Source organism: Neolamprologus brichardi, chromosome 23, assembly GCF_056152115.1.
Source record: "Neolamprologus brichardi isolate AB-2024 chromosome 23, ASM5615211v1, whole genome shotgun sequence".
Classification (NCBI taxonomy): domain Eukaryota; kingdom Metazoa; phylum Chordata; class Actinopteri; order Cichliformes; family Cichlidae; genus Neolamprologus; species Neolamprologus brichardi.
Window position 1 is genome coordinate 10,867,331 of NC_142125.1, and position 13,469 is coordinate 10,880,799.

The window sequence follows — 13,469 nt, forward strand, 5'->3', positions numbered from 1 at the left end:
TCAAGCCAGGCAGCAAACTGGGAAAGAATTGAAAGGCTTTAAAAAGAAGCCCGGCTCCTTACTTGGACTAAACCTTGCTTGCTCATAAACCCTGTTTACTCTCGGGATGACTGTAAAACCATTTACAGTCTGTCCCTGACAGCGTTTTCAGAGCGCGGCTTAAAGAAAGCTGCTGGGGACTTGTGCACAACTCTCTCGCACAAAAAAGATAAAGAAATAAAAACCCCAACCTTGGCTCCCAAGGGCCGCTGAGACGCTCACTCGGCTGATCAATATGTTAAAACATTTATGCACACCACCCATGTGTTTGTAATTAAAATTCCATAAAATCTCCACCAAAAAACACACTGTTAATAGATTCTGGGTTTATTAGTGAGGGCACATCAGGCTTTTGGCTGATTTAGAGTCAAGGCTTTCAGTGATGACTGCATAATTACAGACCTTGCTGCCTTTACATTCCTCTTTTCCATCCCGCTATTTCTATTCCGTGTATCTACGTTTTAAACTCGCCCTCATTTGGCTTCCTTCTTTGTGCTTATAGAAAACTCTGCTAGGGGTAAATGAGGTAAGTCTGGAGTTGCTTTGGGCAACAACGTGTGTTCAAATCATCGGGGGGGGTGCCGTGTAATCAAATGCCACAGGATTGTTTTTCTTTTCGATTCTCATAAATGTTTTTTTCACAGCCTATGCACACATGTTGCTATTCCTCATTCTTCATTCGATTAGAACAGCAGACCTTGTTCTCCAAATCTGGTCAACCTTTTAGCGAAAGGCAGTTTAACAAGAGAGAATCTGTTAGCAGTTTCAGCTGCATCCAATCCAAACAAAGCAACTGGGCTGTGGCGGACACTGTGGTGAAATAAATTGTTTTGCAGAGCTTCTCGTGTGCACGAGAGTGCACGTGTGCAAACGTGCATGCGTGTGTTCCTCAGTAGGATGTAGCTTTTTACTATTTCCCTCTATATAGGGGTGCTATACAGCGCTGGCTGTGCTTTCGTTTGGTAATTGATATTCTCATTTTAGGTGCAAAGCCAAACGTGCACTATCGAGAGCAATAATAAATATTCACAAACTTGTCGCAGGCAATAAATTGGAGAGCAGGTCCACACAGAATTAGTCTAACAATCTGCCCAGAGGGTTCACGTCTCTCATTCCTAAATCATGAAGCAGGCAATTCAACTTAATCTTTCTCACATGCTACGTCCATATATCACGTCTGTGTGTGCTATATACCCACCAGCTGAAAACACACGCCACATTGTTTTTCTTATGTTAACACCACCAGAGCTGAAGTGTTGGAATCTTTCCACATACAAATTTATGAAGGTTTAACAAAATGATTAAACCATCGGGCCTCACGTCAAGGCGGACGGCTGACAAAAGCTGCTTTCTCCGTATACGTGCAGCCGCTCGTCTCTTGTGTTAATTTACAGGTGGCCTTTAATGAAATGTCTCGGCCGTGACACAGGCCCACGGCACCGCAACTGGACACCGCCAGGATGCTTCCAGCTGAATGATCACTCAGAATCACGGCGCCTGTCAGGACCCCGGACTACAGAGACTTTAGACTGATCAATACTGGAGTGCCGCAACAAACTCCGGGGTTAACAAGATAGGAAGAGGGTGACGGACGGTGAGTAGAGGAAGGACGGAAAGAGGAATGGAGGCCGAGAGATTTGACAAAGAAGAGGTCTGCGAGTGTCAGAGGGAAAAGAAACACCAATGAAGTGAAAGTAAAAACGGGGTGCTGGGGGAGCGTGAAAAAAACACAGCAGTGTTATTGATGTGTTTCAGAAAGGAGGGAAAGTGTTGTTTGATGTAGGGGACTCACCGCGGTCGATTTTTGTCAGAGTGACACAAAAACAATCCCCAGAGCTGTGAGAGCAGAGTAGTTACAGCACTCTGGTTGTCACACTGCAGGACTTTCAGGACGCGGAGCCGGACCCGTATTACTCAGCGCCCCGGGCCAGTTCAGATTCCTCAAACAGCACGCAGCCCGCTGTTTATTTCAGCAGACGGAGACAAAGTGGAGCGCTTGTGTGCTCTTGTGCAAAGCGTAGGGTCACCTCGCACCCCATCTATATTTTGCTGTTCATACAAATGTATCACCTCTGTTTGAGGCTGGCACCCGGCTCATGCAAACCAGGACGCTCACCATCACAAACCATCGCCCCACACTCATTCTGAAGTAAATGTGCACGCTAAAGGGTCTGTACCTAAATATAAGGCACAAAATGTAATCAAAGTAAAAGTAGAAGTACTCAGTATGCTCTTATTTTACTGCAACTAAAACACAAAAGGATTATTTTTGTTTTATTCCTCGAAACATTCGAGGCAATTTAACTGCACTACAGTTGATCTCATTAAGTGCACTACAATCAGTTAAAAGAAATATTAAATATTTCTTTTTTCTTTGTCAGACTGTTCATCACGTTGCTTTATTTGATTGAATGTTTGCAATCAAGCACCTAACGGTTTTATTTGTGCCCCACAGTTATAGTTTACCAAGGTTGTGGCCTCAAACTTTGGATTAGTATAAAGAAAAAGGTGACAGCGTTATTATCAGACATTAAAGCCTTTGAACATTTGCTTGAAAAATGTATTTTTTTCTGGAAACGAGTCCCTGTCTCCTCAAAAACAGTGCTTTCCTTTCACTTCTTTGTGTCGGATGTTTGAGCTTCAGTGTGCAGAATGACACATGTGCAGAGTTTGACACCAGAAAGCAGTTTTTACTTTCATCTGCCGAAGGAGGAAAGTTTCTTTGAGCTCACCTAGGATCTGACTTTAACACTTACATGTACGAGATGACTGCGTGACATAAAAAAGGAAGCCCGGCTGGATCCGACATTCATCTGAGACGAGGAGCGATGTGGAAGCCCGCACGTGTTCATTCGACTTCTGTAAAGTTTAAATATTTTCATGAAAATATTTAATTATTCATAGAGTCGAGATTTTTAAACGGACTCTTTAAACTCTTTTTTGTGCTTAATAAACATTTAAAACAAATGATCACCTAAAAGGGACTATTTTAGGATTTACTGATTCATAGGAGGCCTTTAATTATTCATTAGCAAATAACGATTGAAGCTTGGGAGAAAAAAAAAAATCACAGTTTTTCTGGCACTGCAAGAACAAAAACAATAGAGGGACGAAGTCTGCTGATCAGCTCCAACTGACAATGTAGTAAGACCATCAAGTGGAGCTTATTTTATCTGGATCGCGCCAAATTCTCAAATCATGGACGTCCTGTATATTATAAGATAAAGACCCAACAATAGTACAGAGAAAAGCCCAACAATAATACACACTGTGGAAGAGAGCCAGAGATTAATAATAACTAATGATTCAACGCAGAGAGGTGTATAAACACAGTGAGTGAAAAAGAAACACCCGGTGCATCATGGGAATCCCCAAGCAGCCTACACCTATTGCAGCATAACTAAGGGAGGATTCATGGACTCATCTGATTTTGACAAATCCAAGAAAAACACAAACATAACATCGGAAACGTTCACGCTGTGTATACATAGCACCGATCGAAGGCCACTGAAATATTCTGCAGACACCATGTTGTAATACCATATTTAAATTACAATATATGTGACATTTTTTCCCTCCAATAAATGCTTTTGATTTACATATGTGACGGTCATGAGGCCACACACACACACACACACACACAGAAAACATCAATCAGCCCAGATCTGAGGCTCTCTGAGGGCTCAGGAGGTTCCCATGTGTTTTTTAGTGCTCTCTGTGAGGAACCTGCTATGGAGAGCGAGATGCGATGCGAGCCAAGAGGACTCGGAGGAAGAAGTCAGATGAAAGAGGCGAAAACCTTCAGGAGTCCTTGCACCTCGCCGAGCTTTCCAAAGGCTGAAGCTACTATTCTTATCTTCTTAGAGCTCTTTAAAAAAAAAAGAAAAAGAAATCCACACTGAAAAACGACACACACCAGACGCTATTTCACCGCCCAAACACACACTTACACATGTCAGTTGGTAAATGGTGTGAGGTCCTCGTATTTCATCAGCCTAAACCTCAGTATTCACCGAGGGGATCGGCTCTGTTCTTCAAGCCTCTCAGAAGCTCCTCGGGGTGGGAAAGATGTGAGAGCTAGAGCGCAAGCTGGTGTCTGGGGATGCGCAGTTACGCGCTGCGCTTCCTCCATCTCCACTTCCCCTCACTCTCGCTCCCTGCCCTTGTGTGCGACTTGCAGGAGTGACAGAAGAGAGTTAGGATTGGAGGAAGGTGGTATGAAGGTTTCTGAAAGCTCCCTGCCTTGCCTCTGAAAGGGGATAGCATCAAACCAAAAAGGAAAAAAAAACCTCTCTGTCTTTCTCTGCCTCTGGATGGGTTCAGACTGCAGGGCAAAACATTTATCATCAGCAAACTTAAAATCCTGTGTTTTAACCGGCTGCCGTTTAAATACAAAGAACTCTGTTGGCTTTATCAGCCCCGCTGCCCAAGCCTCAGCCGAGGCCCCCTCCAAAGCGCAATAATTAGGATGGAATGAAATGAGGCCGCGGCTGTAAATTTGGCAACACGTCTTCCTTCCTAAACAAAGCTCGTCACGGCGTTCCAAGCAGCAGACAAAAAGCACGAGCCCGTCCTAGCTCTGCGGTGATCGTCATCCACTCGAACATGACGCCACAACAAGGGATCTCCAATCTGCCTTCGCCTCATTGATGTTTTAACGGACCTCAATTACTGAGTGACTGCATCCCGCTGTTCCACCAGTCAAAACACTGCCTTTCTTCAGGAAATATTTTCACAGCACCATAATTGCTTCCATCTGTAGCTACGCTGTGGCAACACTAGCTATGTCATTACGGCTGAGTGAGTTCACAGCAAAAACGGGTGCCGAATGCGTATGTGCGACTCTGATTGTTTGTGTGTCACTTTGGATGCAGGCGTTTGTTGGAAAGCCGACTCCGTTATTATCAGCAGAGGGAAAACAGAGATGTGAGAAAAGTGCTGTAACGCAACGAGGAGGGAATCTGACGTCTCGGCAGCTCCGGCCCCACAAACACCCACACATCGCCTCCGATTCCCGTCTGATGACTAGTTTAACAGAGTTGACATTAGCTGATGAGGTGTCTGCACAAACACAATTTGACTCTATCCTCAAAAGGCTTGCAAACAACAAAGTAAAATGAGGCAGTGTTTAGATCACTGCTGCCGGAGGCTCTTCCGAAGATTTCGCAGGACCCCAAAAATGATGTGGATACGAGAATCTTTCTTTTAGAATTAAGATGCCCTCACGGTAAATTAAAAGACCGAAGCTGGCGTACTAACATACCATTCAGCCCGTGTTTATGCTGTAACCGATTGGCCTGTCAGCAAAGGTTACGACCTGGAAAAACTGAAGCCGACCAATCGACACGTTGCGAGAGCCTGTCGCAAGTGGATCTGACATATGTGGCGTCTGTCGACACTTTAATCAAATCTGACTCATTACGCTGTTTACAGAAGTGGCTTATATTACCTGTCACATGCGTGTTCACACATTCTCATCTCCCTCACACACACACACACACACACACACACACACACACACACAAAACACTCGAGCGTTTCAGAGGTAGTTTGGGGGTTTCTGTCAACAGAGTATGTTCTGCTCAAACATCATTAAAAGTAAATCCAGCATAAATCCAGCTGCAGTTTGTCACGCTTGCTGAGACGTCCACTGTGAAGAGCCTTCTAAATTGGAGGGCACACAACTGCTCGCCCGCAGATATTAATGACGGTGTTCCTGCAAGCAGAACCGTAAGTGCAGACACTCTGCACAACTTATATGTGCAGTTTTAGAGACCAGAGGTACAAACGCAGTTCTCACATGGCACACTAAAGCAAATAAGCTGAAGAAGACATTAAAAGGCGGAATACAATATCATCACGTGTAGTCACGGCAACCTTAATTATGGCAAGTCATGTAAATTTCTTCTGAGGCCAGGAAGAACATTCTATGCATCAGCAGCCCAAATATTTTTTATTTAGTACTTAATAAATAATCCTGTGATGGACTTGCGAGGACTCCAGGGTGAACCTCGCGTCTCTGTCAGCATCTGCTGGGATCGGCTCCAGCTCTCCTGTGACCCTAGCTAGTAAGAAAAAAGAAGAAAACCTCCCTGCGACCGCTTCTGACCTCGGGGCGATTCCCCTGCTCGCCTGGTGGGAGGCAGCCTGTCTCAGACTGACTGCAGTCTTCTCAGACAGGCTGGAGGATTTCAAATAATTGCTGTCTAACTTTTAAATGGAGACAGATTGCTGACAGTCTGCGACGTGGCTCTTTGCAGTAGAGTTGACCGAACTGCTTGTATTCCTATGTGAAAGGAAGGCTGCTGAGCGTGTTTGTCATTTTGCAGTTAAATCCTCACATCACAGTTTGTAGAGGAATTCCTGAATTTCCGTTTAATATCTCTGAGATTGTGGCTGGAATGTGAGTAGTTCATGGTTAGTCTGCAGGTGTAGATGGCAACAAAGTGATTTTTGCAGATTTATCAAAGTTAATCATCGTATTATCACAGATTGCCTGCCACATTGTGACTGTTTGCTTGTTTTATGGACCAAATTTGCTTTAAAGACAGAAATGGACTGAAAAGTCTGTGTCTCCAGGATGGAATGAAAAATACATTTATTTCATTCCATGCTGGAGTTGTGCCAGAATTATTTAATAACTGATGAATGTACTGACACTGCTGACCTGACTATGGGTATTATTCACTGCGCAGCAGACGCCCCTGTCAATATTCATGTCATGTCAATATTACTGCTACGTGATGGTTGCATCTTTTCAAACACATGAGTAAGAGAAGCTCTCCTAAAATCAACATGAAGTCACAGACAGTATTTCATTAAATTAAAATGTATATGATGTTTGTGCGTGCATTTATAAGAGCAGGGGTGGGCAATTATTTTCACAGCACTGTGGCCCCCTGGGAAATTGTCCACTGCTTCACCATCTCAGTGTTTGTGCTGTATGTTAGTTTGTATGAGAGAGATTAGAGAGCAACAATGAAGTGCCTGCACAAGAGAAAACAGAGCCTATAGATTAATGGACTTGCCTAAGCACACATGCCTTGTATACACACACACACACACACACACACACACACACACACACACACACACACACAGACAGACACACACACACGTGAATAATTGAATCCAGATATTTCTCTGACCTCATCTATTTCATCAAAGTGTCCCTCCCACAACACACCGTCTCAATTAAATGCTGTGCTTCCAAAGTCTGCTTTGATCAAAGTGGGTTTAGAGCAACAGCATGTCTCTACATACTAATATTTGGGGTGCGTACGTGCGTGTGTGTGTGTGTGTGGAGGAGGGATTTTGTTTCTAATAAATGCACAGAGAGTCATACATAACCACAAGTCAATATCCTGAGCTACGCTCAACTTCCTCACCGTTCCCCATTAAGAAACTGATCTCACGCTCCTGACACTGCAGAAAGAAATTCCCTCAGTGATGCTGTGAGAAACATTATCCTCATTTCATTGACTTTCATGACAGATGGACTAATCTGAAAGAAGCAAAGTAAAGACGTGGATGCTTGCGTGAGGAAAGGAGAAGGACAGCTCCTCTGTGATGGTGGCAGGTGGTTTACGTCGCCGCGGCACAAGCCCGCCGAAGAGGCCAGACGCCCGTGGTGCTCTCAGTCCATTTGTCACACCGGGCCGACCAAGCTCCGCAAAAAAAACTATGCTCCTTCCTTTCCCCGCTCCGGCCTCCATTCTCACGGCTTTCATCTACCCTCACCCTCTTCTTTTCTCAATTTCCTACGTGATTACCGCTGCTGCATCTCCTCCTCCTATAACCAGACTATTTCTGTCCCCTCTCCCCATCACTCTGCTTCTTTTCTATATTCACCCTTATGACTCTGTGCCTCTGATCCCCTGAACTGTTTCACCCTTTCCATCCTCAAAGTTTGCCTTCTTCCTATGATCTCTCAATCCCTTACTCATTCTTTTTGCTCTACTCTCCACTCCTTGATCTGATTTACCCAGCTCCCCCCCCGCCCCCCCATCTGTGCTGCTCTCGGCCCCATTCCTTTCCCCTTGCAGAATCACCCTTGATATCTATTCGACTGCCATCAGCCAGCGAGGAGATGAAAATCGATTCTCCTTCCAGCAACTGCTCCTCTCTGGTTAAGGAGAAAGGGGAGGCAGTTAGCTGGGCTCTAAGTAAGGCCGTCCATCCATCTCTCTTTGAGGTCTGACGACAATGCTGCTCTGAAATCAGTGCAGCACTTACAGAGACCAGAGGGAGAAGAGTTAGAGGAGAGGCACTGAAGCAGTAGAGGACTGCAGACTATGGCACAATAAATGGCTCGGAAGAACAAAACTAGCATAATATCCCCTTAAATCATGAATATAACCAACCTACCCTTGACGGGCAGCAGGTTTACTGCTCAGCGTGTGAAGGACAAACACAGTTTACTTTCCCATCTTCCTCACCAAGAACATACAAAGCACATGCATGGAAGCTAAACTCGTAAAATCCTTTCCCTGTTCCAATGATTGTCAAAGCTTTAAGGGGGAATGCGTCCACACATTTTTTTGACCCACACGTTTCCTGTTAGACTGTTATTCATATTCTCCCACATGAGAATCATCTTTCACCTCCGTCTCCCAAATGTAAGTCATTTCAGAGTCTTTCATGTCGCTCCCATCCACGTTTTCTGGTAGTTTTCATCCCATTCTGTCAAAATCTCCATGGCTTGTGACTCACAACCTTCCCCATCAGGAGTAGCGCTGGCAGTGAAAGGTTAACCTGAACCCGACCCGCGATGACAGCGTCCCTGCCACATGAGTAAAATCCAGACGTTGAAAAGTCTGCAGCGCTAACTTGTGCATACTAGAACTAATCACAGAGAAGCGTGTCGTTTCAGTCTGGGGGAAGAAAGAAAAATGACAGAAATGCAGCCAAGCACGTGGAACTCCTGGTGGCAGGAGCGCTGAAGCACGGGAAGCAAAAGCAACGGCGCCATAAATTAATAGCAAAACAAAACGAGCATAATTTGAATATGACCATCATAACCTTAATGGGTCGGTTCAGCCAATTATGAAATACAAATAGCAACATACTTTCTCACCTCCAGTTTCACTGGCGGTGTCTAGCCAAGCAGGCAGTTTTGATTTTATTCAGTAATTCGGTTCCAAACATTTACAGCGATGGAAAATATTTCAGAGAAAATGTCTGGAAAAACTGAAAGAAAGGAAACAACGAGGAGGCTCAGACGCCAGCGGCGAGATAACACCAGAATCCTGAAAGAGCGAGGCAGAGCGAAGACGTAATGCGCTCAGATTGTCACCGACAGCCGTTCTATCAAAGAGGACTTTTGCTTTTAAACTTCTTAAATTGTTACGATGAAAACATGTTACCTGCCGCGGGGAAAGTATCCGGCTGTTTAGAGGAAGAGGCGAAGATTCGATATTCAGAGTTTCCTTTCTCTTATGTCCTCTCCTGTTAATCATCGCATGGCTTCATTTATTATTTTGTAATTTCTGTTTTTAACGGTGAAAATATGAAATCTGAACTGTGGCTGGAAGCGACAGGGAAAATGTTGTTAGACATGCAGCTACAGAAAGTGACTCATCTTCAAGGAGAGAAGAGAAGCCAAAGGGAGAGAGCAAAAAACGAGTTTGCTGAATTCCCTTAAAGAGACATAGATAGGCCAGACCATATCTCACCTCTCATCTGCTTGGTCAAGGTACAGACAGGTGGAGTGAGTCCAATATAGAGATATGAAATATTCAGCAACCAAAAGGCTTCTGTCTGTTCCACCGTTCCGGGCCTCCGAGGAGTCTGTGTGGCTGCAAGCACATGCATATACAGCGCGTGTCCTATATACATAAAAACGCAGAGGAATGCCGACAGGCACACGGAGCGAGGATGTGCACTCTGTTTTCAAAGTCTTAACGGTGTCAGTGACAGTTTTTCATAGCAGGGCTGCTGAAGCCGCGGCTCTCCGTCTTCCTCTGACTGAATATTACATTTGCAGATGACTGAAAGAGTCTTTGTCTTACAGAAAGACAAAGAGAGATGGACTCGGCATTAACCACGAACAGGAAACACCGAGGAAAGCAACCGTATCAGAGACAATGAAAGTGTCAAATAAAAGAGATATGATGAAAGGATAGAGCGCGGCACCGAGTTCATCACGCCCGCTGAGACAAAGTGCAGCCTGAGCGTCGGTGGCAGCTGTCAGATAGACGCCGGCTCACGTTCATGCCATGTCGGCCCAGCAGTGCCCGGTCACTTTGCACCAGCAGAGCACGCCTCTGTCAGCTGAGCTCAGCTCGGCCATATTTCACGACGGGATCAGATGTGGGACCAAAACGTGCCTCGGAGCTCAGAAATTCCTCAAAGGCAAGACCGGAGAACAGGACGGTACATCTTTATGTGGCGGAGCTCCAAGACCAGCAGATATTGCACGCTTTCATCTCCATGTACATATGATAAATTCATAAATGAACACTCTTTGTCGACTCTGTGGCCAACTTAAAGGGCCACAGAGTCACAGGGCATGCTTATTTGCCATGTTAAAGTCCAGAATCATGGACACGAGTTTTTAATGTGCCTTTCCTCATTATATAGCTCCGGCTGGGAGTTGCTTCCGAGGGGCAGCCAATCAGAAGAAATCTGTCTGAAAGGGAGGTCTTAAAGGCTTCAAAAGGAGAGTAAAAGTAGAGTATGTAATCTAATCAATAATCATTCAAACTGTGAAAGCTGGTCGAGTAGAGTCCAATAATAAAAACACGGAGCTGGGAATAACCATAACAGGTCCTTTTAATTGGATATGAATGAGTCATAATGACGGAAATGGCATCAAACTGCGAATTGTGCAAAGCTGCTCTAGTAGGATCCAATAATAACAACATGGAGCTGGAAACGAGGATAATCGGTCCCCTTAAATGGATACGAATGACTCATAATGACTGAAATGACTGTGTAAATATGAGCCCTTTATTTTGAAGAGGTATTTCTGGAATGCGTGACTTCAAAGAGAGAAAATCTTACATTGGTGAAGATTAATTGTTTTCATATGATCACTTGGCCTCTTTTGTCATGATCTCAAATACGTTTCCTGCTTCAATGTGCCACAACATTTAAGCACGATAGCCAACTGCAAGTTGTAAATGAGATCAACCACAGAGGTCCAGCTAATGCACCGTCAGTCTGTGCTGCTCTGTGAAATCTCTTTGCAGCAGCACCGTCAACATGTCAGCCAGTCTCAGCATGACCCCTCTGACCCCGAGACCTCGCACGAAACCCGTAAACATAACATCAAAACCGGGATCCCAGACCGCAGCTTGTAAAACGCCCCATTAGCCAACTAATACAGCCGTGTGATTGTGTTCATCTCTCACCCACCAGCGTAGCACACCAGTAATGATCGAGAAGTTTTGCTTTTAATTAAGCCGTATAGTTGCTCAAGCTAAATCTCCACATGGTAGAAATTGTGCAATTTAATTAAAATTACCATTTTTCATCTAGTTTATAATTTTTATTAGTGCGAGAAACAAATGAATGTGAGCGCTTATTCTTCATTTGCAGGATTTTTTTCGCCCGTCAGATCGATGGCTGTGCAGAGCAGCAGCTTTGATAAAGAACCAAGATGTTACTTTAATGTAAAGTAGAAATACATTAAAATCTGTTTAAGGTTTCTTTGCTTGGATAGGCTGTCGGTCTGTCCAGATCATTATGCTTTTTGGCAATCACAGATGTGTTAATAACCATTTAATTACTGTGTTTGATATAACACACCCTGCTATCTGTTTCGTAGGGGTGCAACAATACTCGTATTGGTATTGAACCGTTCGATACAGTGCTTTCGGTTCGGTACGCATATGTATCGAACAATACAAAATTTTTAATTTGTTTTAACAACTTTTCTTCTGACGATGCTGTCTGTGTTGAGCGCTCAGTGGATCTGCGTTCGACTACTCCGCCTAGGCTGCACTGTCGAGCGCAGATCCACTGAGCGCAGCGCAAGCTAGCAAGACAGAAGCTAAGCTCGTTGCAACATGGCCACTGCCTCAACGCTAGCCGAAATTGAACCTCCCCCACCCTCATTCAGATCTGGCATTTGGAACTATCTTGGTTTTCATGTGAAGTATGACCCTGATGGTAAGCACATCATGGACAAAAGTAAAACAGTATGTCGGATGTGCCACACAATGCTCACTTACATTGGTGGGAACTAGTGCGTTAGCGCAGTTAGCTTGTTAACGTGTTGACGCCGTCCAGCCCCATGCATGGGGCGATCCGCGGTAACTCGTTAAGGGAGATTTGTGGCGTTATGGCGTTAACATCATTTTAACGAGATTAACACTGACAGCATTAGTGGGAACACAATGTATATGACTTGGTGAAGTCAAAACCTGAAGGCTAACTTTGTTCCATCATCAGCTGAAGTCGCCCGCAGCTTGGCGGTCAGAGGACCTGATGTGAGAAAGCAGCATCAAACGGAGGGGCCATCTGAAACAGGATTAGAGTTGTACGCAGGTTCTGATTATGAAATATTTATCTGTTCTTCTCTCAGGGAGCACAGCACATGAACTCCGGGAACTTTCAGAAGCAAAGGATTAATTTGCACGCACTGAAATTAGCACATAGATCAAAGCGAGGGGTGCCACGGGAGTATCCGAAACCTCAGTGTATCTAGAGTAGAGATTGTGCTTTGCTGGTTACCAAATCTATTTTCATAATGATATGGATAGAGGGGGGGAAAAAAAAGAGGACATCAAGGGGAATCCAAGCTGGAGTTGAGTATAATTAACCACATGTATATGGAACAAAACCTACCAGACCAAAGCAAAGACAGCATACAAAGGAGGACAGAGTAAACAGAGAGAAGAACAAAATTAGCTAAAACAGACACTGTAATTTTCTAACCAGCTCTCAGGCCTTCGTCTAGGATCGGAGCGATAAGCCTGGGGAGGAGTTAGATACGGCCGAGCGCCGAGGTGGACTGGGACGTATTGTGGGTTTATTTGAGGATGTCTTCTGTGTAAACTGAAACCACCGGGCTCTTTCTCTCTTTTACTGTGTTGTTGTTTACTTCGAACATACCGAGCTTATGTAAGGCCTGCCAAAGACAGGAGAGCTATTTGTTTGAACGTTTGCAGAGCAACACAAACACACAGAGCCACAATCGCTCCTCTTACCGTCACAGTCGCCCAAGTGGTCCACGTTTCCGTGTTCAACATCTTGCTCAAACGGCAGTCTGCGGAGGAGAGGAGACACGGTCATTAATCAGGTGACACGGAGGCACGGCGACTCGGCCGCTGAGCCCACAGCGCAGATCCGTTCTGACAGGGGAGCGCTACCTCGGTGTTACACTGGGGCGTACATCTCGACGAGCTCCTCGCACTTAAGAAATCTCTTTTTTTTTGTTTGGCTGGCGAGAAAAATGAAGTGAAGAAGCCCTCGAGCTGCCTAAT

At 44.8% G+C, this 13,469-nt stretch overlaps 1 protein-coding gene across 2 annotated transcripts in view; it reads right to left on the reverse strand.

The window, feature by feature from the left end:
- sema6bb (sema domain, transmembrane domain (TM), and cytoplasmic domain, (semaphorin) 6Bb) overlaps window positions 1–13,469 on the reverse strand; it is a 140,383-nt gene that overhangs the window by 13,952 nt on the left and 112,962 nt on the right. For both annotated transcript variants that reach the window (XM_006790314.3, XM_087835811.1), the window contains exon 16: window positions 13,194–13,252. In XM_006790314.3, coding sequence (XP_006790377.1) covers window positions 13,194–13,252 — 59 coding nt within the window. The remainder of the gene's footprint in view (window positions 1–13,193; window positions 13,253–13,469) is intronic.